The sequence below is a fragment of the Equus asinus genome, chromosome 1 (genome assembly GCF_041296235.1).
Source record: "Equus asinus isolate D_3611 breed Donkey chromosome 1, EquAss-T2T_v2, whole genome shotgun sequence".
Classification (NCBI taxonomy): domain Eukaryota; kingdom Metazoa; phylum Chordata; class Mammalia; order Perissodactyla; family Equidae; genus Equus; species Equus asinus.
This window is the reverse complement of record NC_091790.1, coordinates 134,467,848-134,493,539: the sequence shown is the minus strand read 5'-3', so window position 1 is coordinate 134,493,539 and position 25,692 is coordinate 134,467,848. Positions and strand designations below refer to the sequence as shown.

The 25,692-nt window shown below is 35.9% G+C and overlaps 1 protein-coding gene across 7 annotated transcripts in view; it reads right to left on the bottom strand.

Moving 5' to 3' along the window:
- The window catches only part of CDK14 (cyclin dependent kinase 14), a 550,632-nt gene that overhangs the window by 279,170 nt on the left and 245,770 nt on the right, over positions 1-25,692 (bottom strand). For all 7 annotated transcript variants that reach the window (XM_014842923.3, XM_070508163.1, XM_070508157.1 and 4 more), the window contains one exon: positions 2,096-2,158. In XM_014842923.3, coding sequence (XP_014698409.1) covers positions 2,096-2,158 — 63 coding nt within the window. The remainder of the gene's footprint in view (positions 1-2,095; positions 2,159-25,692) is intronic.

Genomic DNA, 25,692 nt, shown 5'->3' with positions numbered 1-25,692 from the left:
TCAAGAAACATGCAGAAAGATGCTCAAGGTCACTAGTAGTCAAGAAAACGCCAATGTCAAAGACATCCCTTTTTTTCTTGAGGAAGATTAGCCTTTAGCTAACTACTGCCAGTCCTCCTCTTTTTTTTTTTTTGCTGAGGAAGCTTGGCCCTGAGCTCATCCGTGCCCATCCTCCTCTACTTTATATGTGGGACGCCTACAACAGCATGGCTTTTGCCAAGTGGTGCCATGTCCACACCTGGGATCTGAACTGGTGAACCCTGGGCCGCCAAGAAGCGGAATGTGCGAACTTAACTGCTGTGCCACCAGGCCGGCCCCAGAGACATCCTATTTTTATTCATCAGAATGGCAAAAATTAAAATGACTGGTTACAGTCAATCCTAGAGAGTAGAGAAAAACAGTCCTCCTCTAATTTATGACCTTGTGAGTAAATGTTCCAGTTAAATTCATTAAAACTGAAATAATGCTCTTACTTAAAAAAGAAAACCCACTAACAAGCCATCCAAAAGAAATAGGAGTTAAAAGGTGTTATACTAATATTTACTCTAGAATCATTTATAATAGCAACATTCTGGAAATAATTCAAAGATGTATGAATAAGGAATGGTTGAAAATTATGGTTTATTCACACTATTGAATAATGTGCAGTTATCAGAAAGACTGAACTACATAGTCATATATTGACGTTAAAGGATATCCATGTTATATTGTAAGTGAAAAAAAACTTATACAATAATATATATATTATTTTCATAAAGCAAAAGAAATAAGCACACAAAACACCACATGTACATATATACTTCTACAAGCAAAGGGAACAGCACAAAAGAAAATACATTCTATGTTGTGTTGGGGAAGTGGGAGAATTCCCTCCCTTTTCCTTAAGGTTCTTACTGCTGGTCAAATAATTAAAAAGGCAGGTTAGCAAGAGAAAATCAAACAAAGTTTAATAGCATGTATTCATGGGAGAAACTCAGGAGAAACTGAGTAACTGAGCCATGGCCGAGGCTGCCTGTGTAAGTATCTTCAGCTACAGACTGTGGGTAGTGGTTTCGGACTTCAACGGGGAGGAAGGCAACTCACATGGAAATGGAAAAGCAGATGTTTGGTAAACAGAACTTGGATCCTCCCAGTCTACTGAAACCCAGAGTTCTCTATGGTGAGGGCCTGTCCTGGGGACAGGCCTTTATTTTACATTTCTTTTAGGCAGTTAGGGGGGAAAGGTAGAGTGTTCTTCTTGAGTCTTCTGAGCCTATACTGTCTTCAGCTGGAAATAATCTACACCCCAGAGTGGCGCATGGGGCAGCCTGCCCTGAACCCCATCAGTTGCAAAGAGTGGTATAGATAATGAATGGGAAGAAACTGAGACAAATAATTTTACTACAAATATATGCATAGTACTCAACTGGTTCTCAGGATCACGAAATGTAGTCATTTAAATAATAAAATGTGAGCACATGATTAAGCCTTCAGATATAACTTTGGTATCTTCTACCTTCCTAACATATGCCAAAAAAGTCTCCTGTTTTAAGCTTGAAATTTTGGGACAATTTCCCAAGATGGTTGTTAGGTTAAATCTTAGAAAAACTTAGTTCTTTTGACACATAGTAATCTAATTTCTAGTAAAAAAAAAAAAGCAAGCAGTAGGAAGAACCTTTTTTACCTGCTTGTACAAATAAACGAAAAATATGTCCTGTGAACTCACCATAAGACTGTTTTAGATCATAATAATCCCTTATATTGAAAGCAGTTAGCAGTGCAGGGTGGGTCCCAAGCTAGAGCCACCCGAGACTCCCCTCTTCTGAAAACACTGTCACAAAAGGATGCTAGAGGATCTCACTCACTACTGGCAAACGTTTCTCCATGAAGAAAAGAAGAGAACGAGATCTAAGTAATAATATTCCAGTGAAAATATTTAATGTTAAAACATAGTTTCCAACCACTAAGTGATGTAATTAATGACTATGGTTCACTTCAATATTACTTTTCTTCATACAAAAATTTTTTAAAAACGTTACTGTAGATAGATTAGACTTTGGCTCAAAAAATGCACATGAAGAATGCTAACCTTTGGTTTAAAAAGATCTTTTCCTACCTTCACGTTATCTGGATGCAGTCCCCCAGGGTGCTTGTCCATGTACTGACATAAATCAGTGTGCTGGAAGAAAAAGGGGAAAATGTATTAACATCCCTCTGGCTAAAACACCATGAATCAATATTTTTCTACTTCAAAGTCACTGTTACCTTCCGAACAAAGCAAATATAAGTGGGTGGGGTTTTTAGTGTATGCAGTTGTATGCTCCTCCACCCCCCATTTTTAACCACAATTGAACCATTATCTTTACCTCTAGCTTCTGTACTATGTTCAACATATCTATGTATTAGAACGAATTTGCATGCATACTTTGTTAAATGCCTAAAATTTCCTCCTCATTGAATATAAATCTCTCAACCGAAAAAGAAAAAACCTTAACTAAAAAGATATAACTTAACTTAAAAAAGCTCACAGATGCAATTCACCAATCCAATTACAATTTCAATTATCTCATATTGTCCAAGTGCAAATGCGGGTTATGATTAATGTGAGGTGAAAATACTACATACGGATCATTCTAGTAAAATTAATCATTGGATTAATTTAAATTTTTCATAACTATATTCATTAAAAAATAATTTTCAGGTTTCCAGAACTCCTCAATATATTTGACAAAATATACTTTATAAATTACTACAAATACTTTCAAAATTATAAATTAAGACAAATACATCCAGATATAACTTAAAAGGAATATCCTTAGATAACAACTTATGATGTCATTCTTTCAAATATTCCACTCAATTTGCCTACAAATGTATATTTTCTTCTTAATGCTTTTTCTGTTTATATTATGAACTACATAGAATTTTGAAAAAACATGTAGAGTTGCAATTCGAATTTTTCTTCTCTTACTGAGGGATAATGTAAGATTTGTAACACTGAAACATTTAATCATTCTGTAAAAGCCATTGAACATTAGTAGTTGTGCCCCACTGTCAAACTTTAATTACTGAGGAATTATAAGTTTTATGACACATTCAAGAATCTTGCTGTAGCCATGGTGACAACAGTTCAGATTCCTTTACTGAATTTTATTGCATGCCAGGTAGTAACTGCTGAGGATACAGAGCAGAATTTAGCATTCGCTCATTACTCATCATGTATTTCTTGAGCCCTTATTGTTTTCCAGGCACTACACTAGTCACCAAGGACACAAAATTAAATGAAAAAGATGCACATGGAAAAAACCAGACATGTCAGTAATTACAGTAGAGTATGTTGTGTCCTCTTTTAGCAGCATCAGGAAATGTTTGAGGGCATAGCAGGTGGAACCTATTGTGGTCTAGAGATTGCAGAAAGGCTTCTGGAAGAAGTTACTTCTATGTAAGACATGAGTAGAGAATGAAAGAAGTTAGCCAATTAAAGGGGACAATGAGAAAGAAAATGGGACAGAAGAAATGCTGGTGGAAACAGTTTTACATACAGTATAGCTCACTAAAAATAACCCTAAAATATAATTATAATAGGTTCCATGGAGTTTTTCCTGACTACATAAAAGTTTTATTTCATGCATTTAACAAACTAAGGAATGAATTCTGGACCTCAAACTGCCATTTTGTAACTCCATATTATTAACTTCTCTGTCCTTTGAAAAGGATAACACCTCCCTTGGAGAAGATTTCTGAAGAACATATAAAATAGTAGACTCACGCATCACTTGACAGGGATATGTTCTGAGAAATGCATCATTAAGTGATTTCATTGTGCAAACATCACAGATTGTGCTTATGCAAACCTAGATAGTATAACCTACTACATACCTACGCTCTATGGTACTAATTTTATGGGACCGCCGTCACATATGCAGTCCTCATTGATCAACATGTTGTGAATGTACATTAGAAAGTACTTTTTACCTATAAAATGGTAACAAAAATAAGGTATTATTTAGGATACTGCCCATTGTACAGTAAGATCCACGAGGGGAAGAACCGTATCTAATTTGCTCATTGCTTTACACACAACAAATAAAATGTTAAATAGAAAGTACATCCAATCATATCAATAATTATATATCTACATGTTAAAATTCTTATCAAAAATGTCAATTCTCAGTTTAAAAAATAAAGAAAATAAATTCACACTGTTATCAAGATACAAACTAGATACAATTAAACAAAAAAAATCTAAAAATAAATATTTTATATTATTCATATTTTATGTAATTTATCCTGGTAAATAGCAATAAAAAGGAATCAGCATATGACTGTAAATATTAAATCATAGGATTCAAGGAAAATGTATTAAACATTTATGCACCTAGCAAACATGGCACATCAATATAAACCAAAAATTGATAAAAATAAAAGAAATTGAAAAATTCACAAAATCTTGAAGGGTTTAGTTTCAAGGGCAATAATTGGAATATACTTGTCATTGCCTGCATTTGAGTAAACTTTTTATTTCGCTCTATTTGCAGAGCTATTACTCTGATGGCATGAGTCATCAACAAACAACTTAAGGACCATCTGAGAAAGAAAGACAGAAAGACAAGATGCAACTGTTAACTGGAAACCATTTATTGAAAATTTTGGGTAAAATTTTATAAAAAAGTGCCAGGATTAAAACCTGCAAGTCTCTTTTGTAAAATAAAAATTCTGAATGATTAGAAAGCACTCAGTCATAGATTTTTGTCTTAGAAAAAAAATGCAACATTTCAACCAGTCAATGGGTTTTAAGTCCAATGGCAACAGGAAGAAAACAAGGAAGGAAGAAAAGGAGTCAAAGAGAGGGAATGAGAAAGGGAGAGGCAAAAAAAGAAAATTTATTTTCTTGGCAATTTAAGAAAACACTTTAAAAATCTAAAATGGTTAAATCATTTAAATGAATGATAAGATACTACATACATTTTAAAGCAATGAAAAGTGGTCAGAGCATTATTGATAGGAAAATTTAGACCTTTAAATACATTAATATTTTGTTGTTTTTTGTTTGGTGAGGAAGATTGGGCCTGAGCTAACATCTGGGCCAATCTTCCTCTATGCTGTATGTGGGATGCCGCCACAGCATGGCTTGACGAGCGGTGTGTAGGTCCGTGCCCAGGATCCAAACCTCTGAAGCCCAGGCCACGGAAGTAGAGCACGCAAACTTAACCACTACACCACCAAGGCCAGCCCCTAAATACATTAATTTTAACATAAGAATGACTAAAAAATAGATAAAACAACCAATAAACTCAAGCTAGAGAATACCAAATATCAAAGAGACCCAAAGAAAATAGAAAGGATTAATGTAGGTATAGCAGAAATTAATTACATAGAAAAATTAGAAAACAACAGGTTTGAACAACTAAACAAAAAAACCACTTCTTTGAAGAGCCCAATAAAACAAACAAACCTGTTGCAAGTCTCATTTTTTTTAAAGTTATGGGTTTTGCCAAGAGGTAATCAACATTAAGAATAAGAAAAAAGACACAACCAAAGTGTGCAGATTTAAAAATATACTGTGAACATATAGTACTATAAACTAAACTAAGCAGAATATTATAAACATCTTTAAACCAATACATTTGATATATAGATAAAATGTCTTTTTTTTAAAAACATAAATTATTAAATTTTGTTCTATAAGAGATGGGAATTAAAGAGCTATACCTAAAAAAGGTACCAAGTTCAGATGGTTTTAAAGGAAAATCTACCAAACTTTAGGATAACAGATATAAATTACTCCAGAGCAAAGAAAAGATAAAATGCTTCTCACTCCTTCTTTAAGGTTACAATGTCAAAGCAGGCAAAAGAGAGAGGAGGAGAGAACTAAACCAACCTCTTTATAACCATAGATGTATAAATTCTAATGACAGTAGGTACTAGAATCCAATATTATATTAAAATACTAACACACCAATACCTAACAAAGTTAAACCTAGAAATGAAAAAATAGTTCAACATAATGACATTTATTAATGTGATCCTCTAAAATGAACAAATTACATATGTGGAATGGTGTTGGGTACAAAACTTTCACGATACTATATATTTGACATATATTTATAAAACGCTGATTTTGCATAAATAAGACAAAGTCTGTTCTCACACAGCTTACATTCTGTGGATTCCACATTCTTGTGAATTATTATAATTTTTTCCAAGAATAATGTATTCAAGCTTTTTCTTTAAAACAAAAAACCAAAACTACAAGGAAGGAAAGTTAGGATTGGGGGGAAAATATTTCCTGATCCTCAAGGTACACATGAAGTCCTCCTGAGTATACGCCCAATGACATTAACATCATGAATTGCAGGAAGAAGACTTCTCCAGAAATAAGATCTTGGGAAATTTAATAAAGATTTTTCCAAATCTTTTAAATTTTAAAATTCTTAATTCTTTAGATAAATGGCATGAAAATGTGTGTGTGTGCATATATATCATATGTATACACACATGGCTGTGTAGCCTTGAGTACATTACATAACCTCTGTATATCAGTACCTTCATCTATGTAATGAGGATAATCTTAGTACAGCTACCTCATCAGATATTGTGAAAATTAACGTTTGCATTAATGAGTTTCCATTCCATAATAGTTTCAGAATATTGCCCAGCACATGGTAGATGTTATAGATGATGATGATGATGATGATGATGATGATGATGATGATGATGATGATGATTTTCTGTGTTGTGTTTAGAGCAGGGAGGGATATTTGGGAGGTCTGTAATTAAAAACAGAATGATAAATACAGTCGGAAAACTGGAACTCCTGGGGGTAACATTTCCTCCTTATGTAATGTGTTCTTCCTGTCTGCATGTCCAGACATTCTCATTGACACTTCACTGTTCCCTGTACACAGCCACCAAGACTACATCTAGCAAATACACCATTAACCTCAGATTGCTCTGGGTGATTGGGGCAAGAATTTGGAGACTCTCAGATGGAAGAAGAGACAAGTGGTAGGACAAGGTACCATTTTGTACCCTAGCAAATTTCTGTTCTACTTGCATTAAAAACTGTTTCTTTTCCTTTTATCTTTTTAAATACACACTATTATGCCTGGGACTGCATTAGATGTGCCTAAGTTACAAATTTCATTACATCCCTTCTTTCTTTTTAACTTCTCTCCTTAGTTCATTTCATTGGATTATGTGACCCTTATGTTTTGCTCTGGTCTAGAAATACAGAACTAAATTTAACAATAATGCTAGAATGTACTTCTTTGTTATTCCACTTTTTAAAGTCATCCTAGGTATAAAAGTTCTAAACAGAAGGTTCCTATGGCACATGACCAACAGAATACTATCCTTTGATGAGACAAAGATAATCTCAGATCCATCTGGCTTGATCTCTGGCTATTTCTTGTTATAACACGAAGAGGAGCACTTTTAGACTAGGTGCCTGGTGACTGCAGATCAAACACAATCTCTATCTTGGCTCCTGGCTAACATCTCCTCTTTCCCTCTCTACATTATGCCTCGATTCACCTTCCTACACCTTCCTCCTATTCACTCCATCACTGCTACTGCTTTTCAGGGTAATTCCTTTAGAGGCACTTGTGTCTGACAGGTTGATATCTGAATGCCTAAGAACACCTCATCAATCTTCCATAGAGTGGTGGTTTTAATGAAGCTTTCAAGTGTGGCTAGACTTACAGACCAAGCAGAAGACAGAGTGAGAGCAGAAAGGAGCTCCAAAGGCTCAATCCTTACACTAGCATATACTTCTTTCAAAATCAGGTCCTCCTTCCTCACTGTTGATTACCCGTCAGGTAGCACTTATGTGGTTATTTACATAGAAGCAGGAGTGTTTCTAGGGGAAAGAATTTGAGGAACATATCTGAAATCATAACACCCTGAACATAACTGTTCTCTGTGAAGGAGTTTGCCACATTTACAATTTGGGTTTCCCCATGTTGATCTGATTACTCTGTGGTGAGATCAATTTAGAAGGCATGAGAGAAATCTCCCTTTAGTAAGAAGCCTGGATATGGAAAGACCACAGAAAATTGAAAAGACTTTTTACTCATCAGCACTTTCACAGAGTAGAGCCTCAGTTAATTTCAATCATGTGTAGACCACAGAACTGCATGACTAACGGCACACAGCCATGAGACTTAAAGGGAAAGACATGAAAGAAAGCTACAAAGATAAATTATGAACATAACGACAATTACAAAACAGGTCTGGATGGAGAACAGCCCATTTAAAAGAGGACCAGGAAAGAGAGGCCAGCCACAGAAAAGGAGGAGAAACAAGCTGGACTACGACATTCACGTCTTCATATTTTCCACTCTCCATATTTACTCTTTGTGAAACTAACTGTGTCAGGGAAAGAAGCAATATCCCTCCACTGAAAGCCACTGGTAAAAAGGGTCTCTGAAGACCACAATCTCAGACAACCTGTTGGACATGAAATTTTACCCACATTCCAGGGTAGGAACATGTGTAAGTCAATTGTTATGTAGGTTTCACTGTCCGGTATGTGCTTGTTGTTTTTGTTTTGTTTTGTTTTGTTTGTTTTTTGCAGGGAAAGATTCACCCTGAGCTAACATCTGTTGCCAATCTTCCTCTCTTTTTTTTTCCTCCCCAAGCCCCAGGACATGGTTGTATAGCCTAGTTGCAAGTCATTCTAGTTCTTCTATGTGAGCCACTGCCACAGCACGGCAATTGACAGATGGGTGGCATGGTGCTGCAACCAGGAAGTGAACTCAGGCCACCAAAGCAGTGAGCACCCAACTTTGACCACTAGGCCATCAGGGCTAGCTCTGTGCTTGTTTCTTCTTAATCTGTGTATTATCCATGAAGTGAGGTTGTCCAATTGTTGGCCCTTCAGAGGATCAAACCTCCAAAAGACATCAAGCTCCTCAGAGAAATTATGCTTTTGCATTAGCACCGGCTTTCAGACTGGACTGTTCTCTTTAAGCAGGAATCCAAACAAAGCCCCTCCCCAAACCCATGCACTTGTTTCTACTTTCCTATAATGTTAAGCATGATATCATGATTTCCTATAATGTCAAGCATGAATATTTGTCAGCTAATTTTGATGTTCTTCAGAAGCACTGCCAAAACATGACACTGAAAATAGTGCAGTGTTATTTTTAGCATCTAGGCTGAAAAGGAAGTCTTTCCTTGGGGATAACCAACAGAAATCCTCATTCTGAAGTTATGTTAAACATAGGCTTCACATCCTTTACTTCTGCTTCATTTAGTTTTCCATTTTGACAGTGAGAGACTCAGTATACTCAAGCTTGGTGTAATTTTTATAACATTAAAAAAACCTGCTTCACAAGAGTAAGAATACGAAAGATTCCAGAAGATAATAAAACTAATTGTGAATTTCTTAAGTTCTTAAGGGATTGCTTTATTTTATGCTTAAATATCAAGGTTCAGTTTTACTTTTATTTTGAAATTAATAAAAATTTGATATACAAAACAAAAAAATTAAATGGAAACGCGATTTAAAAAAAGATAGTTAAGAACTAGTTGATAACATGTGCAAAGTGGAAGCATAAAAATATAGACTCTTCCTTTTCTTGACTAATTTTTGATTGTTTAAGAAGCTCCCTAGTCTTTATCCCAGTTTGATTGTAGACATTCCAATCTCCTCCAGGTAAGTGACTCATTATAAAGAAACATTAAATAGCACTCCGATTGGTAAGAGATCATATGAGGAAATTGGCAAATTTCTAAAGGACAAGAGCAATTATTTCCACTCTTCAGTGGTACTGCACGTGGTCCCAAAATTAATGGCAATAATGGTAACTGTTAGTGTGATCAAGGCAGCAAGTGCGGCAGATGCTTACCTGGGATGCTTAGTCTACTATTGGCTAACGTCACTCACCTTCATCACCATTGTCCCATGTCTGGGACACATCATACACATTCTAACTAAAACCACACTTTTGAACTTTGGTAGAACTATCATTTTAGTTTTTAATCTATTTCACCTGTAGCTTATTAAAGTCAGGTAATACACTGGGGAACAGCTGCTACTAGCGGCAACTGAAGGAGACTCATAGAAGCTGGGCCCTCCTTTCTTCTACAGCAATCAACGCCGTTCTCCTCTAGCTATAATCTCTGTTTTAATCAGGCTACACTGCTGTAAGAATTAATACATCAAATTAGTGAACAGTTAGTTTCAAACTGCTTTTATAGGAAGTCCACAGGTTTAAATTGAGTTTGAAATAGCATTTTTTTCCATTAAGCTTTATAGTACTCAGCTATTTCATCCCAAATCATAATTAATGAAATTTTAATGTTGTGAATTCCAACACATGAGCCTTATTCATTAGTGAGAAAAATGAAAATGAAAAGAAACATTAATCAATTTTTCCTTGAAAACAAAGTCACAGCCATTCAAGGTGCTTTATAAAGGAAGTTTGTATCTACTATATATCAAAGAGGCCCATTTCTAAAGAGTGGTAAAAAAATAAAACTCTGTAAGTATTCTATTAAATGTCATTTAGACTTTATGCTAATGCATTGAAATCCCTTATCTTTAATAACAAAAACAAGACATTCATGAACAAGTACAAAAGTGCTATCTCTTCCCTCTGAAGCAGAAATTCTAATTACAACTAGATTACTGTGTCTCAAGTTGCATCATAGGACATGGTATGAAAATAGAGACAATATGGTCTTTTAATCTATTCCATCATCACCCAAAGATATGTTCTCACATGGAATAATCTCAAATATTCCACTGTTCCTGCACAGACTTATTTTACATATAACAAAGACTGTTTCTGGGTTATTTTATTTTTACCTGGTCTTAAGCCACTTAGGAAATGTTGAAATTCTACCAGTATACCACACGCATATTCTCTGGGGAGGGAAGGGAGAGTAGTTAACACACACAACAGTTTATGCTACATAAAAATCCTCCCCTTAGCAATCACAGTGCTGTGGTTTATTTGTAATTAAATCAGCCATTTCTCCTTTTTTTATTATTATATAATATATTCTCCTTCTCCTTTTTGGTCATAATAAACCTATATGTGACTTAGCTATCCCATAATTATGCCTAATTGGTTTCAGCTGTCATTTCTGAATCCATAATGCATGGGCAGCCTGGGGCTGGCAAGTGGAACAGGAAGCACTTCCAACCACATTCCCATCATGTAAAACCAGCAACCTGAAAGATCTTTTCCATTAAAACAAAAAAGTTACTATTTGGCTTCTGGCAATGACACCAAGGGTAGACAGATTGTACAGCTCTACCCAAGCAGTAAGACTGTTGTGAGCCATTCTTCTCTGATGAAAAGAATGCAGACATTCACGCTCCAATAGTTCAAGTGTCTGAAGCAGTCTCAATATTGTAGGGGCTAACTCATAAACGAACACATATGTATACCCTTCACTATATCTACATAATTTGTTTACTTTATAAAACTTCTAGGAGATATAAATGATTTTCCTTTTTAAAATTAAATAAATTCAAAGTATAGATTTGGGAACCTTCAAGAAATGTGGAGTAATCTTCTAGAAGTATAACACTGTGGTTCTACAGAACCATATACTGTTCCTGCATTGGAAGAATGTGTAAAACGTGCTCTCTTGAAAGAGTGAAGGAAAGAGCCACCCGGTAAGGCTTATATGTCCTCTGGCAAACCATTCACAAGCTTAAACCATATAACAAATTTTAACTGAGTCAAATAGTCACTTTAAAAACATATTCATCTGCTACAAAAATTAAAATAGAAAAAAGATATTCAAGCTACTTTGAAGTGAGGCTGATTTTTAAAGGAAAAATAAAAAGCCAATGGGTATAAAGAATGGAATGTTCTGATCATCCAACACCCTCAGGAATTTGGAGGGGGGGAAGGTTAACAAAGCGGCCACATAAAATTTTTTGGAGTCAAAGCAAGAGATGGAAGACAAAAAGGAACTGAAATAGTTCTCAGGAATATCTTAACTCTGAAAACAGCTTCTGGAGCTGCCCTGATAGAAACATGGAAGATCTTGAAATTATAGGGTAAAAGCAACATGAGCAAAAAGAGAAACAGAGAACCAAAGTGGAAGAGGGAAGACAAAGAGGAGAGATAAAGAGGGGGCGAGAAGACAGGAATCACAGGTAGCCATCCGGGAATAACTATTGCTGGCTACAAAGGAGAAGAGAGAAGTCTTTTTTATAATCTTGGTTCTAAGGAGTAAGAGTCACTCTCACATCGCAAGCGATCATACCAGATGTGTGGTTCAGAAAACTCTATGAATTATACTGTAATGAGCTTCAGGTACATGTTATTTTTAATTTTAAAAATAGTAATTCTAGAATGCATAATTACAAATAGAATATTAAACAATTATAATTTGTAAATTTTGTCACCCTTTTGTTGGCATCCCAACTGATATTCAAAATATATTCTCAAACTCTTATAATGGGTGAAGTATTGTAAAATGTGAAAAGATGAATAGAAAATATTCACTATTTAGGTGGCTACTGATGACTAAGGGAAAAATAAGAATGACAATCACATCAATAATACTTTTGCTCTTCTTCCTAAAATGAAACATTTATAGCTTTGTTTCTATCATTCGACTCAGTAGTAACAATTTTAGTTTTTGGGTTAGTTTTTCGGAAACCTAGGAAAATAAGGAAATGCAGAGGGATGTATTAGAAGCAATGTTACTAAGATGTTACAACACAAAACACTTTAGAGTTCTTAAACACATTACAGATATTTGATTATTTATGGAGCAAGGGTTGTGGTCTATAGATTCCAAAATGGGACAAATCAAAATCTCTTAAATTGGAGAAATAGTTCTAAAAATAAATTTATATTACAAATGTAGAGCTCACTTAAATCTTCCTGTCTGGTGGGAATACACAGAATATAGAATAACAAAGCTTTCAGAGAAAGTCCTCACAAACAGTAAAGTATGTGAAATGTTTGTTCTACATGATGAAAGAGGCAATTTATTTTGCTATTCCTGTGGCACACCTGAAGCATAAGTACATTTAGGTAAGATCACTGTTTTTTAAAAAAATATTAATTTCAATTATTTCAATATAGTACATAAAGAGGCAAAAGTAATTTAGGTTTCTCAAATCAATGAGTAAAAGGGCCTACAAGGTATGAGGCTCTGAAGCATGAGAAGTTGAGGAGTGGTGAAACATAGTATTAAGAGGCCACAAAAGTAAAAGTTTTATTTGATGTGGCTCTTTTAGTAGCAAAGAATAAAAAACTTCAGATCACAGAGGAGGGAAAAGAAACATCATGAATTCTTGTATTCTGAGTATTGCCAAAAGTTAAAACAGAATAGAAATTCCAAAATATCTCTTTTTCAGGATCTCTAGCCAAAAGTCAAATTGCTAACTTACCTGACAAAAAAAAAATTTACCGAGGATCAAATAGTCACTCTTTTTCCTTTTCTTTTTCTTTTTTGCTACTAGCTTTGCTCAATCCATGGACAAAGAAAACGTGCTTAATTCCTTGCTATGCATGAGTATGAAATTAAAGATACCCTGGAAAAAGAACTATTTTATTTTTTTCTCAATCACTAGACACTTGCAAACTTGCCAAGAGAATAACTTCCCCAGGAGCTTGACAGATTTGACAGATATGGTCGATGTTTTGAATATGAATCCTGAAACTTCAAGACCAACGTTATTGTTCCTCATGATTTATTTTAAGCTTTTCTGCCAAAATCTAGTTATGTCTTCAGTGAATCAGAACTAAAACCACCTTTCATTCTCTTGACTTAGTGCAATTTGCCATAAAAAGGTTCCTGAAAAAAATTTCAAGAAAATGAATAAAATCTCAGCAAGTCTGTCTGGGATGAATTCGGGTAGTGCTTTCCTGATGCTGTGGTTGAAAATACCATTTGAAAGTCAGTCTTAGCAAAATTTGAAAGAAGTTACTGATGCTCAAATTTGAATCAATTACCAAAAAATTTCAGAAAATCATACTGAAAAGTTTGGGGCAAAATATCTCAATATTTAACTAAAAATAAATTAGTAAGCCTGATGTGTAATTATCATAATCAACATATGAAGCTGGTTGTAATAATTTCTGTCAAGAAAAACATAGCAGAAACCAAACTTGACATGGAGGCTTGACCCTTGACACTAACTACAATAAAAAAAGCTCGTGGTAAGCAAGGAAGCTGATTAGTGCCCTCATTGATAAAACGTGATTTTTAAATGTTAAAAAGCCAGAATCTAAGTGTTCAATAAAATCTTTTAAAATCACCATTATTTGAATTTGTCTTATTAAGAATTTTAAATATATGTAAGATTTAAAGTGATATCAAGAAAAGCATGGGATTTTTATATTAATACAAAGGGTGAATAAATTTTAAAATGCGAATAAACATTGATATATAACATTTACTAATTTAGAATAAAGGTGGTATTAACTTCCATTTTGTAAAAGGTTAAAAAAACAGCACATGTAACATATGAGTATAGTATAGGAAGATACAAAGAAATCTTCAAAGGTAACACGTGGTAGCACTGGCTTTCTCTGAGGGGGTTGGATTATAAGTAACTTGGGATACATCAATCAGGATAGGCCAGGTTATCTTGTGATAACAAACAACTTTTGCTCACAATTTATTGGCTAAAGCAAGCCACACGGCCACACCTAAAATCAATAGGGAAAGAAGGTTTAATTTTCCTACAGGGATTGGGATCCAAATACCAGGGAAGAGTAACACAGTCTTCTGCATGAGGCAAATCATACTCAACTTTTTTTTACTGATAATAGAGTAAGAATATTAAACACATATGTATATATTTGCATTGAATTTTAAAAGAATGTTTTGTCAAGGATTTAGTAACTTTAAAAGGACGCTACAATTTTATGAAGTCACTCAATTATTTCTCATCCAGACTTAACTTTTCTAGAAATTCTTGCTACACCATGTTATTTTTTTTTCCCCTCTAAATTCTGAACATCTTTTAATTTTCTGGAATAATGTCTGGTATACTCGGATACTTAAGTCAGAAATCCATATTCTAACAGTAACTTCCCTAAAAGATAACAAATCTCTGTTTAATTAAAAAGTAAGCTGTATTTTTAAATTAATCATTATAACTCTGTGTCACAGGTTCTCCAGATGGAGTTTTGAGGTACTACATGCTTATTACATAAAAGGAATAAAAATGTTTATTAGATGAAAGGAAAGAGAAGGAAGCAAAGAGTGGACAAAAAAAGTCAAAGTGCGACGCAGAGCAATAAAGCCTTGGCCAACCTAGCAGCAGAGTTGTCCTGTGCTGGGAAGTTGTCCTGCATTGGCCCTTATACCCCGACCTCACAGAGTCACTAGACACAGGATGCCTGGGGAACGAGTTACCTCAGTTAAGATGAGCCTCTGCAGTTGAGACATCCTGGAGTTGCTGACGGGGGAAGGCGCTTTGGTGACCATATTTCCCATAGCTAGGCAGCAAGTCCTTCTTTAAAGGAGGCTATGGATCCCACTTTGTGTGTCACACTCTGTAAGGGTACTTTAACGAAAATCTTGAAAACTGACTCTACATTTGTGTCACACACACACACACACAATCGTGTCTGACACCTCTATTCTATGGAAACAATCACATTAATTTGGCAAAAATTTATAGAGTTCCCATTGTAATTGTACTACGAGATACACCAAATGAGAAACAAGACCCTGCCCTCAGGCAGACTAAGTGCTCATTCATCTTGCACAGACGTCATGATGGCAGACACGAATGATCACGTTGTCCTTTTCACTCTTGACAAGGTACCACGCAGTTTATGGTATTTTTACTCAGATAAAATATGATTACCAAAAAAGAAAATCCTTAGTCTTTTTTTTCTTCTAATAAATATTTTGTTACTAATCGTATCTCCCCATACCTCTTTCTCCTAGCATTTTTTACTTTCTTTCTTGTTGTTAGAGTTAGATATCTTTCCTCAATATATTTCCTAAAATTCTAGCCAGACTACTCAACATTTTATCTTTCGTTGCTGCATCTAACGTCTTTATATCCAAGGAAAAAGACTAGAGAAACAGAAGGAGGAGAAAAGAGAACCAATTTAATCTTCGAAATGTCCCTGATGATGGCTAAAACCAAAGCTAATAAGTGAGACTCAAAGCTTTAAAACAAAGACCACATATTCAAGAAAAAAAGAAAACCCAGAAGACGGAAAATTCTTACTTAGCAAATAGCTGCCATGACAAATTAGCTTTTCAGTCCCTGAAATATGAAATAGAAATGAGGCTTGAGCAACTGTTGGGGATTTATAAATGGATTTGTATCTGCCTGTGAGAAAGGAGTAAATTACATACTTGAGGTTGGATGTGAACTTAGGACACTAAAGTTTATTGTCTAAAAAGGAGGTCTCTAGTCATACACACCAATCAAAAAGATAGTAACCTACAAAATGAGCAATCTGTATATTCCCTTTTTTTTTTTTTTTTTTTGAGGAAGATTAGCCCTGAGCTAACTGCTGCCAATCCTCCTCTTTTTGCTGAGGAAGACTGGCCCTGAGCTAACATCCATGCCCATCTTCCTCTGCTTTATACATGGGACACCTACCACAGCATGGCTTTTGCCAAGCGGTGCCATGTCCCCACCCAGGATCCCAACTGCTGAACCCCGGGCCGCCAAGAAGCAGAACGTACAAACTTAACTGCTGCGCCACCGGGCTGGCCCCAGCAATCTATACATTCTTAATAATTAAGTTTTAAAATCAGAATCAGTCACCACTGTTTATTTCCTTATACATACTCTTACACTGTAAAAACAAAATACTATCATATGTATGAGTGTGTATTTTTATAGTATATCAACATCCCACAATCACCTTAACAAATTATAACAAGAAACAAAAAAACAACAACTAACCAACCAAATAAGAAGAATAAATATTTTCCATCAAGACCAGACATCCTAATAAAGGCCCACTCAACATCTTTTTTTTTTAAAGATCGTTTTTTTTATACTCCTCATTCATTTTTTTAGGCGAGGAAAATTGGCCCTGAGCTAACATCTGTTGCCAATCTTCCTCTTTTTTTTTTTTTTTTGTTCTCCCCAGAGCTCCAGTACATAGTTATATATCCTAGTTGTAGGTCCGTCTAGTTCGTTTATGTGGGACGCCGCCTCAGCATGGCTTGATGAGTAGTGTGTTGGTCTATGCTCAGGATCCAAACTGGAAAACCCCAGGCCACCAAAGTGGAGCACTTGAATTTAACTACTACACCACTGGGCGGGCCCCCCACTCACACTTTAGACATTGCTCATGTGTCTAAAATATTACTGGTGGGGTAATAATCTAATAACAGTTAATTCGAATATCTTCACTCCCACTAGCCTTGTCGCATTTGATAAAATCCGACAATTGATAAATAGCAAAGATTTATATGCTTTACAACCATTAATGTGAACAAAATTATCTAATTACACAGTGATTTACACAATAACAAGCTCAAGCATTTGGTCATATTTAAATTTATTAATAACGGATGAGATTCCAAAGTAAAGATGGCAACCTGAACATACGTACCTACTCTGTACCCTCTTGAATCCCCACTTACCAAATTTTATAAGCTCCAAAACATACGGCAGCAAGTTGAGCACAGCAAAAAACAAATAAGCAAACAAATGGATTATTAAACTGGCAGCAGGCAAAGCCTAGTAGCAGCTCTATTTGCACCAAAGTACAACCAAAAGTCTCAGGGATTCGTGGCACCAGGAAGTGGAACAAAGGTCTACATATGGAGGTGTAAAATATGGAAGATTGGACGAAAGCCTTTTCAGTAGCTATTTAATCCTTAGATCCCTTTTCCCAATCTACTTACAAAGATAACTGCTTCTCCCAAAACTGGAGAGGGTAAAACAGAGTGTCTGAATTGGGAAACCCAACCAATTAGGGATAGGGATACCATGTGAAACAGGAGGATTAAGTGGGGTCCTATCCTCCACTCTGTTTCCAGAAGATTGGCAGCTAGGCCTCTATCCTCCAGGTAGGAGTTTAGAAGAATCTTCACTGGGCATCTTGGAACGGCACGGCAGGAAAGACAGATACAGATATCAAGGGTTTCTCAACAAAATAGCTTAGTCAGTTCCCACAGTGAAAGTCATGGTGAACCAGCCACCCACACACCTGGAGCTCTCAATCAGGTTATTATGGTGGCACCTTTAAGTAAGACCAGACAGCCAAGAATCACCAGCTATCAAACTACAGCCTCTAATATTAAAGACAGAATCCAAAACAAACTAAAAGAATAAATAATAATAACTTGGTAAAAACAGAGAAAACACTGTTGGAAAAGCTACAAAAAGACTATTATTAATAATATTTTCAGTGAGGTAAGAAAAAATATTGCAACCTTGAAACAAGAAAAGGATATTATAAACTGGAATATTCTGAGAACAAAAAGCTATCTTAGAAATTAATAATATTAAATTTTAAAAACTTCTATACAATAGGAAAAATAGAAGTTGAGGAAATGTCCCTTAACACTGAGCTAAAAGAAAAAATAATTAGAAAATAGGAGAGAAAGGATCAGAAAATGAGAAGAGTAACCCAGGAGGCTCAACATTTAAATAAGATCCAAAGAGAAAAGAGAAAATGAAGGGAGGAAACCATAACAAAATAATTTAGGACAACTTCTTGGAACAGAAGGATATAAGCACATTAAAAGATGCTCGACATTGGTAGTCATGAGGGAAATGAAAAACAAAATGACAGCGAGAAACCACTAAACACCCACTGTAATGGAAAAGACAGACAATAACAAGTATTGGTGAGGGCGTGGAAAAACTGGAACCCCCACACACTGCTGGTTAGATTGTAAAATGATGCATCCACTTTGGAAAACAGTTTGACAGCCCCTCAAAAACTTAGAGAGAGAATTATCAGATGACTCAGCACTTCCACTCCTAGGCATATACTCAAAAGAAGTGAAGACAGGTACTCAAACAAATGCTTGTACACAAATGTTCATAGAACATTATTCACAATAGCCAAAAGGTGAAAATATAACTCAAATGTACATCAACTGATGAATGGATAAACAAAACGTGGTACATCTGTACCATGAGATATTACTCAGCCATAAGAATGAAGAACTGACACATGCTAAAATAGAGGGGAACTTCAAAAACATTGTGCTAAGTGAAAGGAGCCTGTCACAAAAAGTCACACATTTATGATTCCATTTATATGAACTGTCCAGGCAAATCTATGGAAACATAAACTAGATCAGCGGCTGCTAGGGGTTGGAAGGGTAGAGAATTCGGAGTGACCGCTAACAGGTATGCGGCTTCTAACCAGGGTGATGAAACTTTCTAAAATTAGATAGTAGTGATGGTTCCAAAATTCTGTGGATATATTAAAAACCACTGAATTATACACCTTAAAAGAATGAATTTTGTTATATGAATTATATCTCAATAAAACTGTTATGTTTAAAGAAAAAAAAAAGAACTGAAAAACATGAGTTTGCAGATTGAAAAGGTGCACCCAATGAAAATAAAGCTGCACTTTGGTCTATTTTTTGCTTCATCATGAAATTTCAGAACACTGGAAATAAGAGAAATATTTTAACAGAAACAATGAAAACTAGACAACAATGGAGCAATTCCATCGAAATTCTAATGAAATTATTTCCATAGATGAGAATTCTATATCTAGCCAAAACGTCAATCAAGCATGTGTGCAGAATATTTTCAGAAATACGTCTCAAAAAAAACCTTCCAACCATTACTTCCCAGGAAGCTACTAGAAATTGTGTTCCCCCCAAAACAAAACAACATGAGATAGAGGAAAAAAGAGCTCCAGTCCAAGAGTGAGGGGAAGGGCATCCCTCGAAATCAGTGAAGAAAGATACACCAGGCCAAGGCTTGGGGAAGCCTTGAGTTAATGGCAGATCTGAAAATGGGAAATTATTATTAAGTTCAAGGAAACCAAAAGTTGAACCGAAGGGGAAAGGTAATCACAGTATACTACATGCCTTAGCTACAAATAAGATTTATATTGACATAATAATGTAAACATTGAATTTCTGATCTAATAAAAATTACAATATACCTATATTGAGAGGATGGGAGGTTGGGAGGATGGCAGAATAAAAGAATAAAAAGAATTCTCTTTCTATTACTGTTCATTTGTTTGAAAGTGGAAGAATGGAAAAAAAAATACTAAATTCTCACTTTTCACTGTAGGAATCAATGGATGATGTTAAAAGGTGAATAACCAAGAAGCAACAATAAAAGAAAGCCTTACTAGATATTCAGAGGACAATGTGAAAGAATCAGCTAAAACAGTTGAAAGTAGAAACTGCTGTTTTTCAGAACTGATTATATGCATGTGATGCATAACTTGCATAAAAACAACAGTCACATAAAAAAAATGAATGATTTAAACCTGGAATGGGTTTAATATCCCTTTACCAAAGCACAAGATGCACATTAAACTAAAACACTATGTGATGTTAACCAAATATTCTTGGAATGCAAGAAATAATAATAATAATAAAATGGAAGAAAATCCTAAGTGGTCCTTATAATCATATGCATTTATCAAATTACTGATTCTGAAAATTGGCGTGAAGTTGCAGAGACCCTATTTCATATGATATATAATAATGTATACTTCCTCGCTTAGAGATAAATTTGCTAATGATTTTTTCTACAATTACTTAATGGCCTATTCAAACATAACATGAAGCTAATTGAAATTATTGATCACCTTCATCCTGATCTTGGGTACTTTCATCAGATGGCAACTTTAGTACCTTAGCTGCAACATTTCTCTAATTTCTCTAAGCTGATCATTATTGTCAATCTTATTACATTTAATGCATCACTCTCCTGCCTCCACCTGGCCCCTGAAACGTGCACAGTTTTCTCAAGATTATAGTCTTCTTAACTTAAGATATATGGAAATAATTCTTTTGAGAAAAAAATAAATGATTAATATGAAAAACGTTCTTTCCTTTCTAAAGGAATTCTCTTTTTATTACTGTTCTTATCTTCCCTATGATTTCCCTCTACCAATAAAGTCTTTTTTTCAGTCTATTCTCTTCATATATCACGTATTATCCCAGCTTCCCCATTAAATGTCTATAGTTTAAATGATGAAATTCCAAATTAAAGAAAAATAATCAAAAATAAAAAAAGGGGTGTAGTATATTCTCATAAAAACAGTCATCAATAGCAAAATGTACTCATAACTGTGTTTTTGTGGATAATTAGGGATTTACTATACCAACAGTTAGAGACTGGATACACCTCCATCTTAAATCATGTGAATTAAAATACTGAACTATGATTAGGACTTCCTAATAAGGATGGCAACCATACGAAATAAAACTAGAACATGGAGAAGATAGTTATGATGAAAACAGAAAAAAATAAACTAAAATCTGAGCACCCAACACGATAGCGAACAAACAGTTGAAAATGACTAAAAGAGACCGTGCTTCCTTATTAGATAAGGAAAAGCCATTAGGGAAAAGGGACAGAAAAGAAGTTAATTGACTTTATCCTACCAATTAGAGAAAATGAGAAGTTCATAATAAAGTACTAACTGAAAGCTAGCTTGTTTCCTTTTCATTTCTTTAATTTCTCCTTATGGTTCAGAATTCTTGTGTCTTTCGCTGCCTGCACATTTAGTCATCCACAATGTTTACCTCTGTTCACACTTGGTACTTGGTTCTAAATGACAACCTGCCTCTTCAAAATATGTTGTTAGTGTCGTGGAGTCAATTCTGACTCCTAGTGACCCCGTGTACAGCACAGTGGAACCCTGCCTGGTCTTCTTGCACCATCCTCTCACCTTCCAGTGCTATATCAGACAATGCTCCACTGCTATTCATAGGGTTTTCATGGCCAGTCTTTTTGGAAATGGGTGGCCAGGTCCTTCTTCCTAGTCTGTCTAGTCTGGAAGCTCCAGTGAAACCTGTCCGCCATGGGTGACCCTGCTGGTTTTTGAAATACAAGTGGTATAACTTTCAGCATCACAGAAGCATGCAGCCACCACAATGTGACAACGGACAGATGGGTGGTGTGATTCCTTGAACAGGAAACAAATTCACCTCACAGGTGAGAATACTGAATCTTAACCACTAGACCACCAGCGCTGGCTTCAGAATACAGGTCATAGTATCATACTGTGTTACTAGTTCTCCAAATGTGAAACTAAAACCTCCTTGAAACTCTTCAATGAAGAAAAGTCTATGAGTCAAATCCAGTTTTCCTATTGTTTTCATTAAAACACAAATATGTTCTAGTCCCACAGCACATGAAGATCTGTGACAACAACTTAAAACTCAACTGGCACATAGAGATTATCTAGTCTAAGATTACAGTCCTCCCCAGGATTTTAACCTCTTTAAAAGCAAGAGCTATATATTTGTACCTCTACAGCTCAACGATAGTCCCTGGCACAGAGAAGACAGGCCATATATGTTGGAAGAAGAACAATGAATGAATGATTCAACATATGATTTAAGTGAATGACATAACAAGTTGTGTTTCTCCTTCCAAAAATTATGCCAAGTGGGATGAGTTTCCATAAAAGTTGCAAAAACTTGGGCAGTCTTTTGCTATGTAAACTTGGAGCTACCTGGATTCACTCGAGAAAGGAGATGGATGATATGATGCAGCCCTTGGAATGAGTGTGCCTGGAGTATTTGACATCTTAGCCTGAATTTCCTCATCTGCAAAATGAAGGGACTTTATACTACTTCATGGTTTCAGTTGAAACTCCAAAAAATAATATAACTAAATTAAATAGCTCAATCCCTTGCACAAAGTACAGGTCAGGAACCCAACTCTACAAAATTTCTGATGTGGATCCATTTATCCTCTACTTGAATACTTTTAGTGATAAGGTGTTCATTACACTTCAAGGTAATGAATTTTTTTTTTTAAAGATTGGCACCTGAGCTAACATCTGCTGCTAATCATCTTTTTTTTTTTTTTGCCTTCTTCTTCTTTTCCCCAAAGCCCCCTAGTACACAGCTGTATTTCCTAGTTGTGAGTGCCTCTGGTTCTGCTATGTGGGACGCCACCTCAGCATGGCCTAATGAGCAGTGCCATGTCTGCCCCCAGGATCCAAACCGGTGAAACCCTGGGCCACCGAAGCAAAGTGCATGAACTTAATCACTCAGGGCAATGAATTTAATTTACAAGTAACATAAACATTTGAACAATCTTCCCAGGATTAAGCCAAAACTAGCCTCCCCGGAACTGTCTCACTTGACCTTCTTATCCTGTCTGGAATATACGCATTCTCTTTTCTTTACTCTTCAGTATGTCTTTAATCCTTCTGAATAACTACCCGGCACCTTTACGTGTTCCATGTTGTGCATGATCCACAGGATGTTGCCCCTCCTTGGTGCACACTCCTGTGTGCTTCAGTTCTTTGAGCTGAAAAATCTACTAGTCTTTTCAGGTGAACTGTTTTTAAGTTAACTTTTCTCTACTCTGTTTTTCTGTATGAGGTTGGGCTTTTTTTTTTTTTTTAACCAAATACACTGTTTTACTTATCCCTACAGCAATTCACCTTGTAGGTTCAGCTCATCATTTTATCAGATTCTTTTGACCCCTGATTCTGTCACCCCAAGTGCTAATTATGGCTCCCAGCTGCAACACACACACAAATAGGTCAAGCACATGATCACCGTGTCTTCATCTGAATCATTAATAATCATATCAAATAGGACAAGGTCAGGGGCAATGTCCTCCAGCATACCCTGACAGACTTCTATCCACCCTGATGGCAATTTATTAATCAATAGGCTTTGGATGAAGTAGTTCAACCAGCAATAAACTGAAAGAGTCACAACTAGATTTCAGTTTTATTCTGTTTATAAGGATCTCATGAGAGTCCCTGACACAGGCTTTGCTGAAATCAAGAAATAACACTGTTTCTTACTAAAAGGGAATGAAGATTATTAGACTTTAATATCTAAAAATCTATTTTGGAATTGCACTAATGCTCTATAGTAAGCTTATATGTCTACATATTTAGAGGTTTGTTCCCCACTATCTTTCAAAAACCAGCATTACTTTTGCTCACCTTCATTCTTGATGGTTTATCAAAGATTATACACAACGGTTCTATGAATACACCATTTGCAATTCTTTTCACATTTTAGATATAATTCATCTGGGACTACATAATGAACTTATTCTAGTGGACGTTTATGAGGGCTTTTTCTGGGGGAAAGGGGGATATGGAAGAGCAGGGATCTGAGAGTAGTGTGTCCTGCATCTGAATATATTCCTTATGTTGCAAAAATCCCCCGCTTTATGAATTTTGTTGGGAGGCAAGACCCACCTACCATCACAAAAGCCAAAAGGCTGGACACTCACTTTTCAGGGGCCTGTGCAGTCAAAACATGGGCACGTGACCTAGTGTTAGCTAACCAAACACAGCCAACCCTAACTCAGTTTTAGCAGCTAACATCCCAAAGAAGCAGGGAGAATGCAGACGCCATTTTGGCATCACCAGCAGAGGTAACAGCATCCAGTCACCCAGGGCAGCCAGGCCAGCAAAGCAAGAGAGAATGTCAGGAGCCAACACTCCTGGTAGAAGCAGGGTGTTCAGTGGACAGCTCCATGGCCTGATTTGGGCTCTGGTTCTGGCTATCCAGCCTCCCACTCTTCCTGCCCATTTTTAAAGTTATCCCAGCAGGTCTGTCAGTCACACAACATCCTCTCAATAAACTTTTCTGATTAATTCAGCCAAAGAGAATTTCTGTTGCTTGTAGTAGAGAACTCTGGCTGGTAAATTTATTCAGAGCAGCCAGGCACTTTAATTACTTTGACACAAGTAGGTGGTTTCTGACTATCCCATTGTCTGAGGCCTGCTCTAATTGCTATGGGATCAGATTTCTAAATCTTCTGCTTGGAAGAATAGTTGTTTTGAGAGAAAAAATAAAGACTATAAATAGAAACTAAACATGGAATACAGATAAGTAGAAAAATAAGGAAAAAATTTAAAAATATGAATTAAGTAGTTCCGCTTTCTTTTCCTTGTTTGCCTTAAGTAGTGAAACTACTATAGTCTCTCATTCTTCCTGCTTCAAATATCACTCATTAATTCACATAAAAAGTATTAGCTAAGCACCTAAAATGTGCCAGACACTCTGTGAGGCACTGGAGACGCAGCCCCTGCTCTTGTGAAACCAAAGTCTCCCTAGCTCAGAGTCTCAGATGAAACAATTTTATCTGAGTTCATGAATAATCTCCTTTTTTCACTTGTCATTCCTCATCACTTTGACCCTTAATGTTGAAGTGCCCTAGTCTCTTCCATTTTCTGTGTTCATTCACTCATATGGTGTTTTAGTTATCGACTGCTGCACAACAAACTAACCCAAAACTTAGTGGCTTAAAACAACAACCGTTATATTATTTCACAAGATTCTTGGGCTGCAAATTCATAAAAAGCATACCAGAGACAACTCATCTTGGCTCCATGTGATATCTCTGAGCCTGGAATGCGTCCCCTACCCCACCCAAGATGGCTTCTTCAGTCACATGTCTGGCACTTAGCTAGGCTGGCTGGGCAAATGGCTTAGCTCGGGTCTTACGTCTAGGGCCTAACTTCAACTGTCTTCTGGGTTCTCAGTTTTCCTCCTTGTAGGCTAGGGCCTCTCCCTTTCCTCATGGCCTCTCCACGTGGTCTCTCCAGCAGGACAACTGGAAGTAAAACACTGCTGGTCAGGATACTCAAGAGT